This window comes from Filicampus tigris, chromosome 22 (genome assembly GCF_054856515.1).
Source record: "Filicampus tigris isolate MCC_2025a chromosome 22, RoL_Ftig_1.0, whole genome shotgun sequence".
NCBI classification, from domain to species: domain Eukaryota; kingdom Metazoa; phylum Chordata; class Actinopteri; order Syngnathiformes; family Syngnathidae; genus Filicampus; species Filicampus tigris.
In genome coordinates this window covers 1,183,768-1,202,468 of record NC_141238.1, presented here as the reverse complement: position 1 = coordinate 1,202,468, position 18,701 = coordinate 1,183,768, and the positions used below count along the sequence as shown (strand labels likewise).

The following is an 18,701-nucleotide window of genomic DNA, read 5'->3' as shown; positions in this document are numbered from 1 at the left end:
GCATCATGGGAGAAAAAGAATCGAAACGGTGCACACTGCTGCTCTCTTTTCCACAGTGCATTGCTGCCACCTCCTGTCGGACTTGATGTAGCAGCTGTTAAGCTGTGCACAAATGTAGGATTTTATTGACACTAGTTAACCTTGGCTTGCCTGAAAGTGACTTGGCAGATGTTATTAAAAGCGTTTTTTTTTTTGCTGCTCCTTCCCAAACCTGACAGTCGAATGGCTTTCTCGTAAAGAAGAGAGGAGGAAGTCCCCCAAAAGTGTTTGAAAAAAGGCTCAGGCGTGAGCGAAGGTCCCTGGCGTCGACGTGTTATCGGATACAAAGTCCACGCTGGGGGGGCCGAAGCCTTCGTTTGAAAACCTCAAAACCGGGAGGCGAATGCGCTAAGCGGTTCAAGATAAAAGAAAGAAAATGTCAAGAACTGAAAACTGGCTTTATAGAGCGTAATTGATGTACACACTGTAGTATTTGTGTGCCTTTAAGAGGCCTAATGAGTGACATCAGGAGCTTGCGTGTGAGTGTGAGCTGTGGCAAACAGCAGCATTTGTGTGTTTGTTTGTGTCTGTGTCTGTTTTTTTATTCATATAATACTAATTAATTTGTGAGATTTCAAATAGATTGAGAATTTTCAACAAGTTTTGATTGCGGTAAAAACATTTGAAATGAAATCAGTTTTCCTCATTTTTTTTTTTTCTGCTGTACAAACATCGGCCGGACAGCATTTTGCCTTTTCTCTCAAAGGTACTTCCGCCAACTTCATTCGCGTCTCACCTCACAGTAAACTTCCCGGTGGTCGTCGCTCTTCATTTTTGCCGTCATTATGCGCCCTCAAGGGCTCATCAGCTCGCAGTACTCGTCAGCTGTAGTACTACTTGTCTTTATTGTCCACTTCCCCCTCTCGCATTCCCAATCATCCACCTTCGCTTTCACCGTCAAACTTCCCGTCCAATTTTGCACACTGATTTGTGCGCCAAGCTTTTTCAATTTTTTTTTTAAATATATATATTTTTGTACTCTAAATTAAGATTCCAGGGAAGAGCGCAGATTGCTGTTTCGTTACTGTCATGGCGATCTTCGGGTAAGAACAAGAAGCCGATTGTATCAAAAAAAAAAGGGGTTTATTATAGTCTTCCCCACCCCTACTGTGAATAAAAAAGTAACATGTTAGCGAATATACAGTGTATTGTAAATAGTTTATGATTACACAGATTAAGCATGTATAAATATAAAAAACAAAAACTGTAAAGGCACAGCGTTCGGCACGACAGTGAAGACGTAGCTTACACCTGGGATGGGAAACCGGAGCCCCTCGGGACCACAAAAAACACTGATGAATATTCAATATTTTTCGGGGGGGATTTGGCTGGGGGGGGGGGATTTGGAGAATACGTGAATCTGTGGGTGGCGAATCACAGGAGCACTGATGAAAAATTGTGGCCCCATCCAGCATTTAAGTTGCCCATCCCTGGCTTGGACCGATTAAGGCACGTTGGAATCACCGTCCCCCCCCCCAAAAAAAAAAAAAAAAAATGTAAAAAAAAAATCAGTCTCGAGCGGATCTCAGCAGTTCTTTGGAATAGAATTCGACCAAAAAATTCAGTTCCTCCCTTTTTTTCGTCCGAGTTTGTGCTCTTTGCGGGAGGCAGAGATGCGTTATATACAGGGATCGTGAAAAGTCTGTCCGATTTGCCCTTTTCCTAAACCGGCGCCGTTTTTCCATTATAGGTCGTCGCCCTCCCCTGAGCTGAAGCTGCTGCGGCGGCTGCTGCTGCCCTTGGACGCGGCTCGGGGCGAGCCGGACGACAGCAGCGGGTCGGCGCCGAACGGGGACAGCCCCTCGTCCATCAGGATCTCGTCCAGCCGGTGCTCGCCCTTGAGCGTGGCGCTGAAAATCTCGGTGAAGTGGGACAGCGGGTCGGAGAAGGTGCTGCAGCCGTCGGCGCCCGACACGTGCTCCTGCGGCCCGCACGGCACCGGCACGGACGCCGCGCCGGCCACCGCGCCGATCCGCTGAAGGTAATCGGCGTCGGGGTCTTCCTGGTAGAGAGGGGGCTGCTGGGGCTGAGGGGGCGACTGCTGTTGTTTCAGGAGGTGCGAGTTGAGCTCCGTTGTGCCCAAAGAGGTCGCCATGTTGGGGAGACCGTGCGCCCGGGCCTGGATCTCAAGTTCCTGCGGAAAAACAAAAACCTTAGCCACCGAACTTGAGCCAGGCGGTACACAGGGTTGGTGAAAATCCACAACAGGGAGACTAGGGCCCGACCGATTAATCGGCCGATTATGGCCCGTAAAACACCGGACAAAGTAATCGTCTCATCATTTAGTACACAGAATTCTACACCATAACCCTCTATCCTGTGATAACCAAATACATCTCATTTTAACGAGCAATACACGTGCAGACAGACCAGATAATATGTTCAGGCATGTATTCTTTATCATCCGCAAAGACTGACTCGTATCACTGCCGTACGGGGAACCCGAGAAAGGCGCATTATAGGCAATTCTAACATTTTGGGGTGGGTGAATCATTCGCATTTTTTTCCCCTGCTTGCAACAGGGCTCCCAGAATAGTTTTTATTCGTGAAGCGTTTTTGTCAACGCAGTGAGGATTGGCCGATGCGAGTGTCACCATGGGAGTTAGGGCGTCGCCGCATGACGCTCGCAAAATATTGCCGCCATTGTTTGCTCATCATTCGAGTTGGAACGCATCATCTCGCCTTCCCGACACGGAGGGGAACGCCACAATGTTGTCGGCGAGATCAGAGATGGCGACGTAATGTCCGCCGGATTGCTTTAAGGGTCCTAACACGTTTGCGCGGGAAATGAGCTTGCATTTATTTGAGGGCCGTGAAGAGCTTTTGGAGTCGCAGATGAGCGCTCAAGCGCGGTCTTGACATGAATTCAGTGTTGCCTGAATGAAAAGCTGCACGGTGTTGTTCCTCAAACTCCAGGCGAAGGCGAAATGTTTGAATGAGGGTGTCAAAGCAACAGGGGGCGCTGTTGTGCCTCAACGCAGGCAGGAATGTGAGCAAAGTCACTTCCAGATTTGAAACGAAAAAAAAAGCAAAGAATGATTTTTGAGTGCGGATAAATTTTTGTAAAAATCATCCAAACCTGAATCCTGAGTATGAGCCTCCTGTTGGCCTGCTCCAGCTTCTTCTGGCGACTCTCCAGCTCGCGAGCGTGCTGCTGCTCCTTCTGCAGCCACCTGATGTACTCCACCGAGGCCTTCAGGATGGTGCCTTTGTTCCAGCGCATGTCGCTGCACACATGAAGGAAAGTCTTCAACATAACCTTTTTTTTTTTTTTTTTTTTTTTTATTGCGCCGCCAGAATATCCTCGATCAGAGCTGTTTTTAACATGCCCGTCCCACCTCACCCCGCCCCCCACCCACCGCCATCCTTTTATGAGAAATGATGATTTACACGTGGCAATTATTCATCCTCGGACCTTACCTGGGATTCTGAAAGGAGATTTTAATAGAATAATTAAGTCGCTATGTGGAAAGTCCATTCCGGTACTTCCTCGTGTCTAAAATTAATCCTAGGGGGGGGTGAGGGGAAATGAGCTGAATTGGGAACTCAAAAGGTGCGAGATGACCACCTTTTTTAAAGGCGAGGTAGTGCAATTGTCCCTTTTCCGCAGGTGCGGTAGCCCACTTGGATCAAAACTCGTAATCTCTTTTATCCTGCGCTAATGGCGCCGCCGTGACAAGGCCGAGAGTTCAATTGCTTGAGATGGCCGCCGGATTCAAATGCGAGGCCCGTCCTTCCGACTGATTCCAAGCGGCCCCCCGCTTATGACCCCCACACCCGTCATCCATGGTTTTGTGCTTTTTACATCATTTTTACATTTTCTGGGGGGAATGCATGCAAGCCACAATATTAGGCACACCCGGAGATTCGCTAACCCATTCCTCTCTACATAATGCATACAGATGTACGGATGCAACAATTAATCGAGTAATCGACGTGTAATCACTTATCAAAGTCATCACGAATGATTTGGATGATTTATCGTTTTGAGACCTTGTTTGATTTGAGATGCAAGTCAACTTTTTGAGACAACTTTTCGTGCTGATTCTGAATCGGCCCTGTTTTCTTTTTTTCTCGAGCACATCAGGCTTTCATAAAAACAACAGAATATGTCATCCGAATGAATTCCTTTCATAGCTAAAAATTACAACGCATGGGAAAATCCGTATTTCTAGACCAAGAAATGAAAATATCTCCGGGTCATGATTATTATGAAACTTACGGGTCGTTTGACTTTGGTATAAGCGTGCCCAGCTCTTTAATCCTGTAGTTGATGTTGTATCGTCGTCGTCTTTCAACTGAAAAAAAAAAAAAAAAAAAAGTTCACAGTAAGTTACGCCGCACGTTGCCAGAAACCCAAAATCGAGACGGGTTTGTGTGGACGCTCACTCAAATTGTGGTTGTCTTTTTTCTGCCTCTCCTTGGCCATGACCCGCGTGTCGTGTTCTGTCGGGACAAAGCAAAATGATTTTACAAATGGATTGGCGACGCAGTCCAGACAAAAAGCTTCAGTCAAGGGAGACACTGAGGGTGCTCAATGTGCCGCCGCAAGCTTGACCTCTCTCACACACACACACACACAGAATGAATGAGAGCCCAGTGTCTGCAGAATCATTGCGGGCAAAAAGTGAGCACTTTTTTAGAAGGCCGTAGTCCGTCATTAGGCAAATTTGCAAAGCGGCCTTGGAGAGGGGCAAGAAAATGCCACCGCATTTATATTTGTATTCGCATTCTTGCAAATTATGTCGTTAGGCAGCCGAAATTGGATTTGCCAATTTGCCTCTGTTGATTCAATCAAGACAATTTGGAGTGTGTGTAGGTGCGCATTGTCCTCCCCGCGCCCGCACGCCACTGAGGACGGGAGGCGATTCGACGTTGGATTTCCTGAATCGTTTAGGCCTCTTTGCTCGATGCGGCGCATTCATCAAACGCCTCTCGCGGGGCCGCAGTGGCGCTTTGTTTGTTTCGAATCAGTTCACATCCACCCAAAAAGGATGCTACAAAGAGGAGAAATTCTGAGGGGTAATGGCCACATCATTAGGTACACTTGAGATACAAAATCTTTTTGTTTTCTTGTGGCGGTCTTGTATTGGTGCCGGGACATGATTGGCTTTATCATCTCTGTCAAATTGCGACTGAAATGACCCGATAAGGCTATGGTATGGGTTCATACCCGTGTATTCCCTTTTTACTGTGAGCTTTGGGGGGTTCGATGTGGGACTCAGTCCACTATTAGGGGGGTTCATACCTTGTTCACCCCCATACACGTCCAGCATGCTGCTACTGAGGGACACCTGTCGGCGACAAAGGGAGACGAATGGGTCGCTTGGAGGAAATCGATGCAAAAAAAATACAAAAATGACTGACAAAAATTGGTGGACAAAACAATCGAAAGTCGCTGCCCGGAATCATTTCAAAACCAGATTTGCGTCCACCTTTGTGTTTCTGCGCAAACAATTCTCGCCGTGGAAGCTATTTTCCCGCAACCAAGTACTCGATGGGACAATCGGTAGGCTAATCGATTCTCAAACGATTTGTTGATGAGAGCCCCAATATATAAACATAGTGGATGAAAACGAGCGGAGTGACGGGACGTTTTCAGGAAAAATGTGGCAGCCAGCCGCTGCTCATTGCAAGTCCGAACAACTTAACACCAAGTTTAGGGAACTCAGACGAAGTTTGTAACCGTGACCCCTATTCAGGCTCCAGCTCCCTCTGACCTCGGCTAATGCCCCCATTTTCAAAACCCTTGGACCCCGCACAGAGACGGGCTCTGTGTTGAAAATAGAATCGCGTTAGATGAAAAGGCCGAGCTGGGTCAGCCGCACGAAACAGAGGCAAAACTGTTTTTCTACGGCTGTCGTTTTTGTCGGAGAAAGCGTACGCCCGCCCTGCGATAACGGCGCCTTTTCATGGATGGGGCCGGACGTCGAGATGGAGCACATGTGTGTCTAATTCGCATTTGCGTACGGCCCAAGTCCCGCCCTGAGGATTCCAAGCCGATTTGATCCGCAGCGTCCTACGTATGAGTGGGGACTGCTTGACGGGAGCGTTTGGCTCAGGAAGAAACAAAACAGGAGTGCGTGTTCCCCCTCATTATCTCGTCCGAGATGGAAGCAGGGGAGGAGGTGGGGGGCGGGGGGGGAGCTTATCAAAAAGATTCCAACGATTCAGTCGGGTGACTCGCGTACGCATTCCCCAATGTGTTGACAAAGAGAGACATCTCTGCTTAAACGGGTCCGACTAATGTGTTTAGGCGCGGTGTCGTTCCTGAACAATCGCATTAGCGCGCCAAGAACCCAAAAGAAAAAAAAGGTCTTCATTTGAAGCCGACTAACTCGGCCTTATCTCCGCCAGCCCCGCCTCTCATTCCCATTCCGCTGCGGCGGTATCTTTTGGGTTAAGCTCCATGTCACTTTATCAATCGCTATGATTCTTTTGCCGGCTGCGGTGACTCCCGTCTGGGATTTATTGAGTTCGGCCGGAGCGCCGTCGCATCGGTACAACCGGCCGCCATCTTGGCGGAAAGCCGTTGTGATCCCGTCTCGTTGGAATCAACTTTGGAAGCTTTACTTGACCAGCTCCGGTGATCTTCTTGACTGATGTGAGAACTGCTGCTAAGCCCTGATGAACTTTGACTCATCTCCCGACTTAAGCTGACCTCAAAGATAGCGCCCCCCCCCCCCCTTCCAAGACCACCTTTCTCACCCACACTACTTTTTCCCAAGCCGCCACCTTGGATTTATGACGTCCCTGTTCACCTTTAAAAAAAATGTAAAAAAGAAGCCGGTAATGGAAATGGGCCAAACGGAAGTGAAAGAGAAGACATACTTACGTTGTTTTGCATCAGGATGTTGGACTCCATGCAATCCAGGCCTCCATCTTTGAAGCCCGATTCGAGATTGATAAGGTCATCGATCACTTCATCCATCGGGAACTGAAAGAAAGAAAGTCATTTGAGTGGATCGAGGACAGACTGGCGATGCCGAGGCCCGAAAGTCGCCGCTGTCCACCTCTGGGGGAGGGACTTCCCGCCGACTAATCCAATAACAGAAAAGCCTTTGTTAGCATGCGGCGTTTGTTGTGGGAAAAACATCGTCTCTTATCAAACTTGCTCCTGCGGGAGACTCTCCCGTCAGAGATGACAAAGTCTAAAGTTATTGATGAGCACACCAGAGAGGAGAAATGTTGAGAAGCACTTCCTGGGCAGTATTTCCCTGATTGCGGTCTAAAAGAAGCGTTATCTGCATGAAAGAATGTGGGAGGACCGAGAGCGATGGCTCACAGCAATAACGGAAACAACCGCGGATCAGAACCGCTTTCAATGGCGGTGACGGGAAAACGTGTCACCCAGCCCGTCCCCCGGACACTTGCTGGCTTCAGCCTTTTTCCCCAGCGCGGCAATTTCACTTCCTTCCAGCCAGCACAGCGAAGCAAAGCCGAGACGAGCTTTCGTTTCTGCCAAAGGCTCTCACCTCGCTGTCGTGGTTGCCCATGGTCATCAGGGCGACGGGGCTGCCGGGGTCGCCGCCGTCGTTGACGGGGGCCATGTGTCCGTTCCTCATGATGGTGGCCAGCGGCTGGCCGGGGGCGTGGGGGTGGGGCGCGGCGTGGCCCTGCGCCGCCGCCGACGAGGCCAACTTGGAGCCCAGCGTCAGGTACTGCTTGACCTGCTGGCTCTGGCTCTGATGGAGGTGGAACTTGGTGTTCTCCAGTTGGCTCTGAACCTGCAAACGGGGACAAGCAAAGCACAAGTTGGGAGTGCGGACGCGTTCTGACTAAGTAACGCGTCGCGCAGGTGTCGCGGCTGTTGCGAGAAGATGATCTCACTCGGGATGCGGAACTAGTCGTGAGTCACGGCTTTGTCATTTTTTTTTTTTTTAATTTGCTTTCGCATCCTAACAGCTGGGCTGCGCTTTCTGGAAAAATGACTCGACGTTTTCCACGCATTGCGTCCTCTCGGGAGAAAACGAAAAGCCTTCGCCCCCGACAGAAGTGAAGTGGACGATCGATACGGACCGCTCTCTTTGTTTCCGAGCTGCCTGTCGGCATGTACGCGGATTGAACAAACGGGATAGCGACAGCGGTCGCCGGCCTGAGTTTCGACGGTCTTACGTTTGAAGCTCTTGTTGCATCCCGCATCGTGTAGTAGCCGCAGTCGGATAAGTGTGGCATTCTCAAAAATCTTCAGCTTGGATTTGTTTGCTCGGAGCAGCAGGACGGGTTTAGGGATCCAAGTCTGCCGCTGCCGCTGCCGTTGATCTTCTGGCTCCTTGTTGACTTGGTGTCCCTTGCGCTGGCCCAGCGGTGTCTTTAAAAAGGGCCCTAAGTGAACTAATTAGGCCCAAAGCTGTGGGTAAGCCTTCATGTCGCATAGCATGACAATGACTTCAAACGGCCGGCTGTCAGATCACCCGGGGTTTGATCACTGCAGGACGTCTGCCTTTACCGTCTATCACTAATTCACTGGGACCGCCCTTTTCTGGCTGAGCGGCCAATGGGCGCCGGCCTCCCGAGGTCCTCTTCTGCCTGCTCCAGGGGTTGCGGCAGCACAGATGACCCTTGTTCTCCAACCGGGGTTTTAAATAACTCGCCTAATGCCGTTTTTAACCGGCCCGTCCGTCTCATTCGCTGGCCGCCGTCAATGCGGAGCGCAAAGGACCATCAGTTCCGCCAACAATGGCGTCGATAAAAGCATTTTTGAGGCCTTAAGCTGTAATGTGTTGACGACCGTTTCCAGAAGTCATTTTTCTTTGAGACCATCAAATAGCGTGTGAATTGTAAGCGAGGGTTTGAAAAGATGGCACGAATGTCTACGGTCGTCCGATCAAAGGTAAAAGGCGGCGAGGGGTGGGCGGGGGGTTATCACATGACGTGGACTTGCTTGAACTTCTTTGTCTCAGCCCGGATCATTTTCCATGACGGAACCCAGCTAATCAATTACAGGAATCATTCAGTGTTGGCTTGAACTTTTGACTGGTCAAGCACCAATATGATATTTCAGAAGAATGAAATGTTTGCTATCCGCCACGTCGATGACGCCACATTCAGGATGTCCGCTCTCGGGAATAATGAAGGCGCCTTTTGTTCCAAGCCCGTGCGACGCCACAGAGAGCTAATACATAGCTACGTAGCGTTAGCCTACGACACGCTGCTCAAAATCAGCCACAAATATATACCTCTGCGGGTCTTTTTTGGGGGGGGCGGATTACCTCAGTTTTAACAGTTTTAGCTAGCCCCGCTCTGCACCTTTTGACTCTCTTGAGAAAAGACTCATGATTGCTTTTACTCCGGATGAGGCTAATGCAGCTTTGCAGAACTTCAAATCGTCAGAACACAAAGTGTAATATGAAACGCTTTGGATCTCTTCATTCCATTTAGTTCCTCAGTGGGCCGCCAGCTGAGTTCCTGAAATTGTTACACAGACGAGAAGTTTCAGTTTCCAGAACTGTGAAAATGAAAGCGCTTGATTGATTTTTGTTTTGAACACGTAAAAAAAAAAAAAAAAAAACGTAGCGATAGACCAACAACTTCCACGACAGCGCAAAAGAGCGCAACGTTTGGGGACGCGGCAAAGTCAGCGCCCCTCCTTGAGGCCTGAGAGCGTCCTCGCCACAATACTCATCTTGTCAGCCGCCACTGAGAACTCTTATCTCTCGCAACAAGATGCCGGTTGTTAGTCAATCTATTTTCTTTTTCCGATGGGCAAGCCAAAAGCCAAAGCTGCTGCACACACACACGCACGCACTCACGCCGTCTTGTATACATGTGTGTGTGAGCTCCCTGTTCTGGTTTGACTTTGCCATTTTGGCTACTGTAAATGACGGAGACGCGCTTGTTATCCACTTAAAGGAATCTGATTAGATTGCAGAGGTTACGGTGCTTCAGTCAGCGAAGCTCAACCCCACAATGGTGCGTCTGTGCAAGTGTGAAGAGGACATGCCAGAGGATTATCAACGGCCTTACACACACTAGCACGCATGCACGCACACTCACAGGCACGGCAATGGGAGAAGAATCCAATCAATCCGGGCCCAAGTTTGGGAATTTTTTTTTTTTTTTTTTTTCCCCCTCCCAATTGTTTGGTTTGAGACACTTGAGTGTTTCTCTTTGGGGATGCTGAGCTGCGTGCTGTGCTGGCACCTGCTGCAACAATCCAGCCAGTGTTTGAGTTCACTGGCTCACTTGCACGCATTTGCTCACTTTGCCTGACATGCCGACTTGAAGTCGCGCCTCAGGAACAAAAACAATGACGTCAGCAGAGTGCATTGGATTTTTTTTCTTGTTTTCGTTTCGGCATCAGGAAATGCGACCAAAGTGTTGGTCCGGCCAAGCAATGCGATTTTTAAAAAATTTTTAATTTAGTATTACGGAAGCGTGGAGTGGCCCGTGTGGAGAAAAAAATACATTTGAACGTACTTGCAAGTACATTGGAACGCATTTAATCACGTCTGAACGTCAGTCAAAAATGTGTACTCCACATTAGTAGCTCAACACTTCCGTACAGTATGAACGTCAGATCAATTTGGCATAGTGCAAAAAAGCAGGAGACATTTAATTTGGATCAGCTAATCGTACTAATTTAATCGACAGTAAATGTAGCGCACAAAAAATATCCAGACTGTCGCATCCTAAGCGAGGTCGCACCGTGCATTGCGGATCAATGAAGTTTCTGTTTTTTCCTGTTTGTCCCTGCGTCCGTCTCAAGGTCCACTTGTGACGCATTCTTCTCGAATGTGGTGCCTTCTGCCTTTTGACTTGTTGCTCTCATAAAAAGAAGTCAATGAATCCGAGTAACCGCTGCTCTTAAAGGCCAGCGCTCATCGTCGTCTCCTTAAACGAGAAAGGTTCTTGCGCAACAAAGTTTCACTCTTGCTCAAGTTCTCCTTTCACTTCAGAAAAATCCCAGCCGCTTATGAAAGACCGGCCGATGTCAACGCGCCGCCGATAAACCCGTTAGGACAGAGGGGCCAACGTGTCTCTGTCGTGTACATGTAGCGGTATGCAAAAAAATGACGCTTCGCAGTTGGTCCGGAAAGGGAACAAAATGCAAAACAAAACTGCAAACTTTCACAGGCCACATGATGCGATGCGAAGGGCCGGATTGGGCCCCTGAGCCTTGAGTTTGACACCCGAGCTGCAGGCGGTTGGGAGTCATTTACGTACAAAGACTTTTTTGACAAGCTAGCTAGCGAAGCGCCGTTGTCTTTACCTGGAAAGTGGACACCCTGCTCTAGTTCCTGCTGAAAGGTGCGAGTTGCGCGCAAGCTCCCGCACCGGCGAGCGGCACTTTTCCTCCGTCCCTCCCCCGCGCCCTCCCCCCTACCTGCAGCAGCTGTATCTCCGTCAGAGTGACCACTTTGACCACGCAACGTCGGCTCCTGGCGCCCGCGGCCTCTCCCATGGCAAGTTTGCCAGCCGATCTCTCGGGGGCTTGCCGTCTCGCCGTAGGAGACGAGAGAAGAGGAAGACGGCGGCGAGGTCCCGCGGCCTCCTCGCTGAGATTTCTGCACAAGCTCAGGAAGCCATGACACATCAGCTTATTTGGGGAGCGACACTCGCCGCTTCCTCTGTGCGTGTGCGCACGTTTGTGTATGTTCGAGGAAAAACCTGACGGAAGCAGAAACGCCGACGGCGCTTGAGCCCGCGTGTGCGTGCGCCATGCTAATAAGTTGCTTCTGCACGCGCATGGCCAGACTTTTCCTTCCTAGAGAAAATTCAGCACATTCTGCCAGGTTATCTCCATGACAGCCGCTTCCCTTGCCGGCCCAAACAACAGCCATTGGAAATGCTACACGCTCGCCCCCATCAAAAATGTTCTCTCATTGACCAAAACTCGTCCGCACACAGGCTATGACTCTTTTCCTCATTTCTCGATACTGAGTACAGCAATTCGGATCAAGCGAATGAAATCTGACTAATGCGGTGAAGTCCAATGCGGACAGTTGATGCTTTTGAAAGCTCTTGCGACGCACGGAGCGGATCCGGTACGGTCGCATTTGCATTCCGCGCGTTCCGCTGACGGAGGAGCTCATTAAAGGCTCCACGCGCATCCATCTGGCCATTATTTTAGCCGCCGCGACCAAAGGAATGTTTCGCCGCCGTCCGAGGCTCATGTTGGACTCGCGCGTCCGTCCACGTGACCGCCGCTCGCCTCCTGACTCCAAATCACGTTTGGCCGGTCGTTCTGTCGCTTGCACGATTACTTGTAGAAGGGTGATTTTTATGTATTTAGTTTTATTGGTCGCCACTTCAACAGGAGGCACGTGCGAATTTTGGTCATTAGTAGATCATGCCGACGGCTACCGCCGGAATGAAAACGGACATTAGATATCACTGTACGTACGTCCCAAAAAATATTTGTAGCACACGCTATGCTGTCGACAGCCTGTGCGTGTTTTTCTATTTCTCCGTCTACATGTGTCGTTTCACTGTGTTCAAATATTTGTCGATTAGAGGGAAACAACACTCGCGTGGTTGCTAACTGTTAGCCCGCGTGTCAATGGAGTTTCCCATTGCATGTTAGCATTTAAGGTGGTGGAGGCCTGTTGTGAGTACACTTTGTGTACATTTCACCGCTACAACTGCCATTGGAATTGAAACAGAAGTTTCACAGGAAGTTTCTTTTCACTAATATTATTAGTTCAATGATTTTGAAAGAGGTCGGTTTCAAATCAACCGGTAAATGATCGTTGGTTTTTATTTATTTATTTTCTTCTCCCCACGCTGCGCATTTTGAGGTCTGCCGTTGCATCACAAGTCGCATCGCGTCGAATGAAAATTCCACTTTTGGCGTTTGGCGGGGAGCCACAAGTGCTCACCTTTGTTAGTGGCCCGGCGCACGCGGCATGTTTTAAACATCAGCGACTTGTTGTAACAGCCGGGCCCGGCTTCTGAGGCCGCGCATCAAAGTGCGGCTCGCACATCTGAGGACTGTTTTATCCTGCTAGAAAAGGAATGCATAATGGACACGCGGCAGCGCTGCACTTTTAATGATCCTCATATGAATTAAATATCGCGGCCCTTTTAAGCGGATTGCGTGGCAAAACTGTTTGCTTATTGTTAATATCCCAATCAAGAGAACGCAGACAGCTTTTTCGTCAAGGTTTCAAGTTCGGCCTCACTGTTTCCCGCGTAATTTTATCGTCTTATACCAGTTTGGACAGAAAATATGCACCAGGACACCTAAAGGAATGTGTTTTATAGAAATCACTACTACTTTTATTATTGTGCGCGTGTGTGTGTTTATATATACACACTCTATATTAGAGGTGCAACGATGAATCGACAGCTAACCAATCAACGTATCGAGAATTATTTTTGATAACTGCTGATTAATTTCATTTAAATGTTTCCAAATGCTCGGAATTTGAACGCGGACTGATTTATCTTTGTGTTGAATCCAAAGCAAACGTTTGCTTTGACTTTGAGGAACATCGACATTTTTGCCCATTTTCTGACATGCTACAAACCAAAGCAGTGGCGGAATCGATTAATGCACAAAATAACCACTTGATGACTCCATTAAAATAATCAGTCGCAGCCCTAATGCATATCTATATATACACAAACATGTGCGTGAGTGTGTAATAACAATAATAATGGGGATTTAGATGGCATTTTTCAGCAATAAAAAAAGAGATGCCTTAACTAATCCATTGTCTAGCGAATTACGTAAAACCGTACGTGGTGTATAATAGTCACATTTTGATTGCATTCATTCTTCATTACGGGTGATGTCCTGTGACAACCAAATAACGCCGTTATTCCAAGTTTTGCCATCAATCTACGTAAACGCTCTTTCTCATTATACATTGGAGCCCGCTGGGTGGGATTGAAGACAGGCCATTGATGTTTGAAATAAACTCAAAGCCAGACTGCTCGACGAGGGTACAAAAATGTCTTTGTCTGCCGGTTAATGTCATTTCCTCATCGCAAATCGGACCATAACGAAGGATGTGACAGGGGCGATGTTGTGTCAAGGTTGCAAGAACCGAGTTGGGTTTTTTTTCGGGGTTTGCAGCCAGGACCTCAATTTGAATGATTTTGCCGATGGGAAGCGCGAGTGAGCGAGCCGAGAAAGAAACGACTTGCACCTCCAATTGAACAACTCAAGCAACCAAAAATAAACAAGGAGGGGGAGGGGGGGGGGGGTTTCTTGAAGATGCGTGCGGCCAGTCCCCTGTTAGCACCAAGTAGATGTGATTAGTCAAATGGAATAATAGAATTTTTGCAGCTAAATGGATTAGGCGGCCATTCTCACAAGAGGTCTGTGTTGCAATTGCGGAGGGCGCGCACGTGCCTCCGCTGCGCTGCGCTGCGTGCACGTGCACATGAAGTGGACCACACCTGCAGTCTCCAGTCAGTCAGCTGCACCGATGAATTCGTTTTACAAACGAGATCCGTTTCTGGTATGCTTAGAGTTGCCTTACGTAGGTCGTGGTTCGCATTCCAGTGAGGTTTTTTGTCATCAAGCTAGCACTGTTTTATTTTTATGTTTATTGCCAATTTATCCCGACAACCACTAACTGTGAAAGATGATTATAGTGTAGTGCATCTAGTCCAAGACTTTTTTTTGCAGTGTAGTAATCACCGAAAGCAGGTGCTTGTTCGGTGTTCAAGCGCTGTATGGTGGCAGTGGCAGAAAATATTCTTGAAAATATTTTGGGGAAGAATGTTCTTCAAAACAAAGAAGCTTCTAGCTGCTTATTGCCGCTCTCAGTTTAGGTTGACTCAAAGTAAAGAGAATTCCATGTGTATACGTGTGTATTTAAAGCAACCGCATATCTTAAGTCCACTAGCTTCAAGCTAATGCTAACAGAGTCAATGATGAGCATCGTATTTTTTAATTCTATGTAATGATGGCAGCACTTTTTTTTTTTTTTTCTAAAGCGTATGTGGAAAGTTGCATTGGTTTTTGGTTTCTTCATGTATAATCGACTGCATCCGAGGTAGGGCGGCCTCAGAAGAACCGGACCTAAAATTGAAGGCCAAAGCTGTGATGCTGTGAGTAACCTGCCCGATTGTTCGCGACATGATTGCAGTTTCAGAAATAATGAATGAAAGCGGAGTCTCTTTTCTTTGGCCGACAGTCAAGCAAGTCAAGTCGTCCCCGTCGTCATAAAAGCGCGCACGTGACTGGTGACGCGACAATGTTGATCAATGGAGGCGGGAACGATGGAGTTTGCCAACGACTTCTGTCTGGAAAGGTTTGAGGAGGGCAACAGTCCCATTTGCAAGCAGCCCGTGTGAGAAAGTTGAAAGGAGACCACGGATTAGATAAGCGAGCGAGCAGGGGACCTGTGTTACCACCCGGAAGTGCCCACTGACGCCTGTCGTCAAATGTGCCAAAAAGCAGCGAGAGCAAAGGAAGACGTTGGGGGGGAAATTGCCAAAACTGCAGTTGGAGGGCATCAATGCTCTTTCATTTCTAGGCTGGGCCATCTTTGAATAATTGGAAACACCCAAAAAGAGTGAAAATTCCCGTCACTGAATTTTCCAACGTTTGAACTTTGAAGCTTAATGTGGCATCAAAAAGGGCATCCGACTCACCCTAACCGCATTTGTGAAGCACTGTTCAAAAGCTTTTTGCTGGGCATATGTTGATTACACCTCCCCCCTCACTCCGCTTTTAACTCGATTGTGGGAAATGAAATAATGCAATCGCTTTTTAATGAGAACTAAGCCGAAAATTGGATCAAGCTTTGACCTTACCCGAACTAAAATTGTACGGTTTGTTCTGTGGATACAAAGAGCGGCTTGTGTTTTGCACTGCTCGGCTCTCTTGGTGCTCCTTGGAGGCACAATGAGCCGCAGAGCTCCAAAAGACTTCAGAGCCACCTGAACCGTCATTGGATAGAACTGTTGAACTGCACACTTGCATAATGTCGCTGCGCCCGCTGAAAAGGACCTGACATATTTACGTAGGATGAACCAAAGCGGTCAAAGATACAATGAAAAAAAGTCATGGGCGAAGAATCGACCCTTGGGGCACTCCACAAGAAATAGGCACTGCGGTCCAATCAGATTTCAGCCCCTGTGTGTTGCCACGTAAATCTCGTAATCTGCCCAACGCCCTCAGAATCCCGAGCGCCGTCACCATTGAAATTGTCGTTGACAAAAGTTGCAAAAATTGTAGCACCCTCCCGCCTGACCCGGTTGAGTGCCCGGTACATAATATGATCACGACAATATGCAGCCAAACGAAATGTTTCAGGGAGCAAAGGTTGATTGAAAACAAGTAAAGCAATACGTTGTGGACAATTCTCTCTTTTCACACATTTCACTCACTGCTTAATGAGTTTGGTGATGAAGAATTTAATAGGAACGCGTTGGCGAGGCATCACTCTCTCTCACAGCCAATCAGTACACTCGGTCGTGTCCATTAGCAAGTCAAAACCAAAAATAACGCGCAAACCACCATCCAGTATTAGGCTAGATGTTTAGCTAATTATTTGTTTTCTACTTGTAAGTCAAATTAAAAAAAAAACACAATGAAATCCCTCATTGCTGTTTCAAACGCTCCAACGTGAAGTGTACTTGAGAGAGTCGGCATCAAAGCACTTCTTGATGCTGGATTGACTGTGTGGCGGATCTGACAGCCGGTCTAATGAATGTGTTCAGCACTTCGCGTTTGAACTATTTATATTCTCGTCCTTGCTGAAATCAAAAGTGATTGTGATCTTGTGAGCAGATTTTTTTTGGGGGGGGGGGATGAAAAACCAACGTGAAAATCCACGTTGGAGGGAACGGCCAACAAGTTTAAAATGATAGTCACACTGAACAAAAACTAAAATACACTAATCGTGAAATGATAACGGGGACACCGCCATCCGGTGGCCTGGCATGCATACTCCAACGCCGTCAGCCATTCTTGAACTTGAAATCATTTTATTATTGATTGATTGCAAAGGTCTATTCCGTTTTATGCAGCACATTGAGTCCCCCTGTAAGTGAAGTCAACGCGCGGGCCTGCGCGCCCATGAAGCTTGCGAAAACAACCTGGGGTAACCTCCAACTTCTCCCGCTCATCAGTCCTGTCTTCCAAACATGATTTGGCGCACTTCACTCCGTCTCCTTCTCATGTGCTCTGCCTTGATGTTTGTCTCCGCGCCTCTTGATGGGCTTTGCCGCCGTCCTATCTCTTCATCTGCGCTTACACCTGCGCCGGGCTAACGCGAGACGACGTCGAGCTTTTTCATCGCAATGGGGAGCCCGAGAGACCGAAAGGCTCACTTAAAAGGCCTGTTTCGCCGCATTAATTGCTTGACATGGCTCACCCAGGTATGGGAAAGCTCGCATGTGCGGCAATTAAACAGACTGAAATACTTTGACGTCGGAACCAATCACGTGTCGCCGGCACACAAAGTTGTGCCAAGTTAACAAGGGCGGCAAGAGTAGCCAAAGACTCGAGTCGGAATACTTGTCGGACCTAATCCTCCAAATGATGACCGGAGTGAAAGGATGAAGTTGAAAAAAACATGTTTGAAGTCCTGAATAACTGGTGAGTAACGTCTGATTTTTTTTCGGAGCGTGAACGCCAAATCAACCAAAATATCAAATGTGACAATTTCGATATTGCCCACACTCAGTTGGGTTAAAAGGAACACAATTTGGGGTCAATCCACAAATCGGTCAATTTCGTGAAAGTCGGCCGAAGTTTGCAGTCGCAATCGCTAACGGACGCTCCGGATTAGAGCTGACGAGATCAAACAAAAAACGAATTTTTCACATTTTTTTTTTTCCCCGTACAAAAATTGTTACACGGCGTACGCAATTTGAAATGATCAAAAAACCTATCAAATACGGGGAAAACGTATAAGTTGACAGGTATGCAATCAGACGGATGGATTGAATGGATTAGAATTTCCATTCAAAGCAAAATGTGGTAGTATACGACACAAAGCTGCTCTTTATCTGGCCCCGACATAAAGTTTGACATTAAGATGGAAACGATGGGCTAAAACATCGCCCGCGTGACCGCTTCTCTGTTCTGCGTTTGTGCGGCGTGCTGACAGCTTTCAGCACGGCTCAGTCATGAGGTGCGTAGGTGCGCGCTGGCCACGTACCTGCCCGTACCAGTTATATTCCAGCATGGCGGCTGTCGGGACGGCGCTCCGGCCGCAAACGTGCACCGCCGCTTGCTAGCGCTGCAAACGGCCACGGCAGTCAACGCGGTCAAGCGGGCCAATTGTTGTGGGGCGAGAGCTTGGCGGGCTCACACATGTCCACATGCGCCGGCCAGCTCTGATTGGCAAGCCTCGGCCGTGGAGTTTGGGCACTCCCAGAGCTTCTGACCTGTTGATAATGAACCTGAACCCATTATTTTGAGTCAATGAATTGAAAGAAATAGGGCAAGGAATGAAAGCCGCAGGGCCAATTAACGGCATTCTTGGATGTATTACGCCCAGCCCGCCGCTCAGGCAGACCACTTTGCGCCTTTTGTCTTGATCCCCTCTGTTATTCATTAATTATTCCGAGCAGGGTCGGGGGTGGTGGTGGCGGTGGGTGGTGGTTGGGGGGCTTCACGTGACTAATTGCGCGAGGCGTCTCCGTCTCTCTTCGGCGAGAACGGGAGCCTCCTCCTTGAATCGTGCCGCCACGAATGGGGAAAAAAGCCACCTAGATGTCGTACCGACGTCACGTTTAACCGCGCAAACGTT

The 18,701-nt window shown here is 48.4% G+C and overlaps 1 protein-coding gene across 4 annotated transcripts; it reads right to left on the bottom strand.

Moving 5' to 3' along the window:
- Nucleotides 1-1,133: 1,133 nt before the first annotated feature.
- tfec (transcription factor EC) lies at nt 1,134-18,345 on the bottom strand. 4 transcript variants are annotated; one of them, XM_086021993.1, is made up of 8 exons: nt 18,108-18,345; nt 7,515-7,766; nt 6,875-6,976; nt 5,288-5,333; nt 4,429-4,485; nt 4,262-4,337; nt 3,119-3,266; nt 1,134-2,173 (listed from the first exon to the last, which is right to left on the bottom strand). In XM_086021993.1, the coding sequence occupies exons 1-8, from the start codon at nt 18,132-18,134 to the stop codon at nt 1,724-1,726; spliced, it is 1,158 nt and encodes a 385-aa protein (XP_085878119.1). In that variant the 5' UTR covers nt 18,135-18,345; the 3' UTR covers nt 1,134-1,723. The 4 variants fall into 4 exon arrangements, with proteins under 4 accessions (XP_085878119.1, XP_085878116.1, XP_085878117.1 ...); XM_086021990.1 differs by lacking the exon at nt 18,108-18,345 and adding an exon at nt 11,366-11,539; XM_086021991.1 differs by lacking the exon at nt 18,108-18,345 and adding an exon at nt 10,687-11,290.
- Between the last annotated feature and the right edge of the window lie 356 nt (nt 18,346-18,701).

Bases quoted from the DNA above. Each gene is read 5' to 3' on its own strand.
- tfec (XM_086021990.1), bottom strand. From the start codon at position 11,443: ATGGGAGAGGCCGCGGGCGCCAGGAGCCGACGTTGCGTGGTCAAAGTG. The intron at 4,338-4,428 runs GTGAGCGTCCAC...TTTTTTTTTCAG, and splicing joins AAAAGACAACCACAATTTGA to TTGAAAGACGACGACGATAC. The intron at 3,267-4,261 runs GTAAGTTTCATA...TCATGTGTGCAG, and splicing joins ATACCAAAGTCAAACGACCC to CGACATGCGCTGGAACAAAG.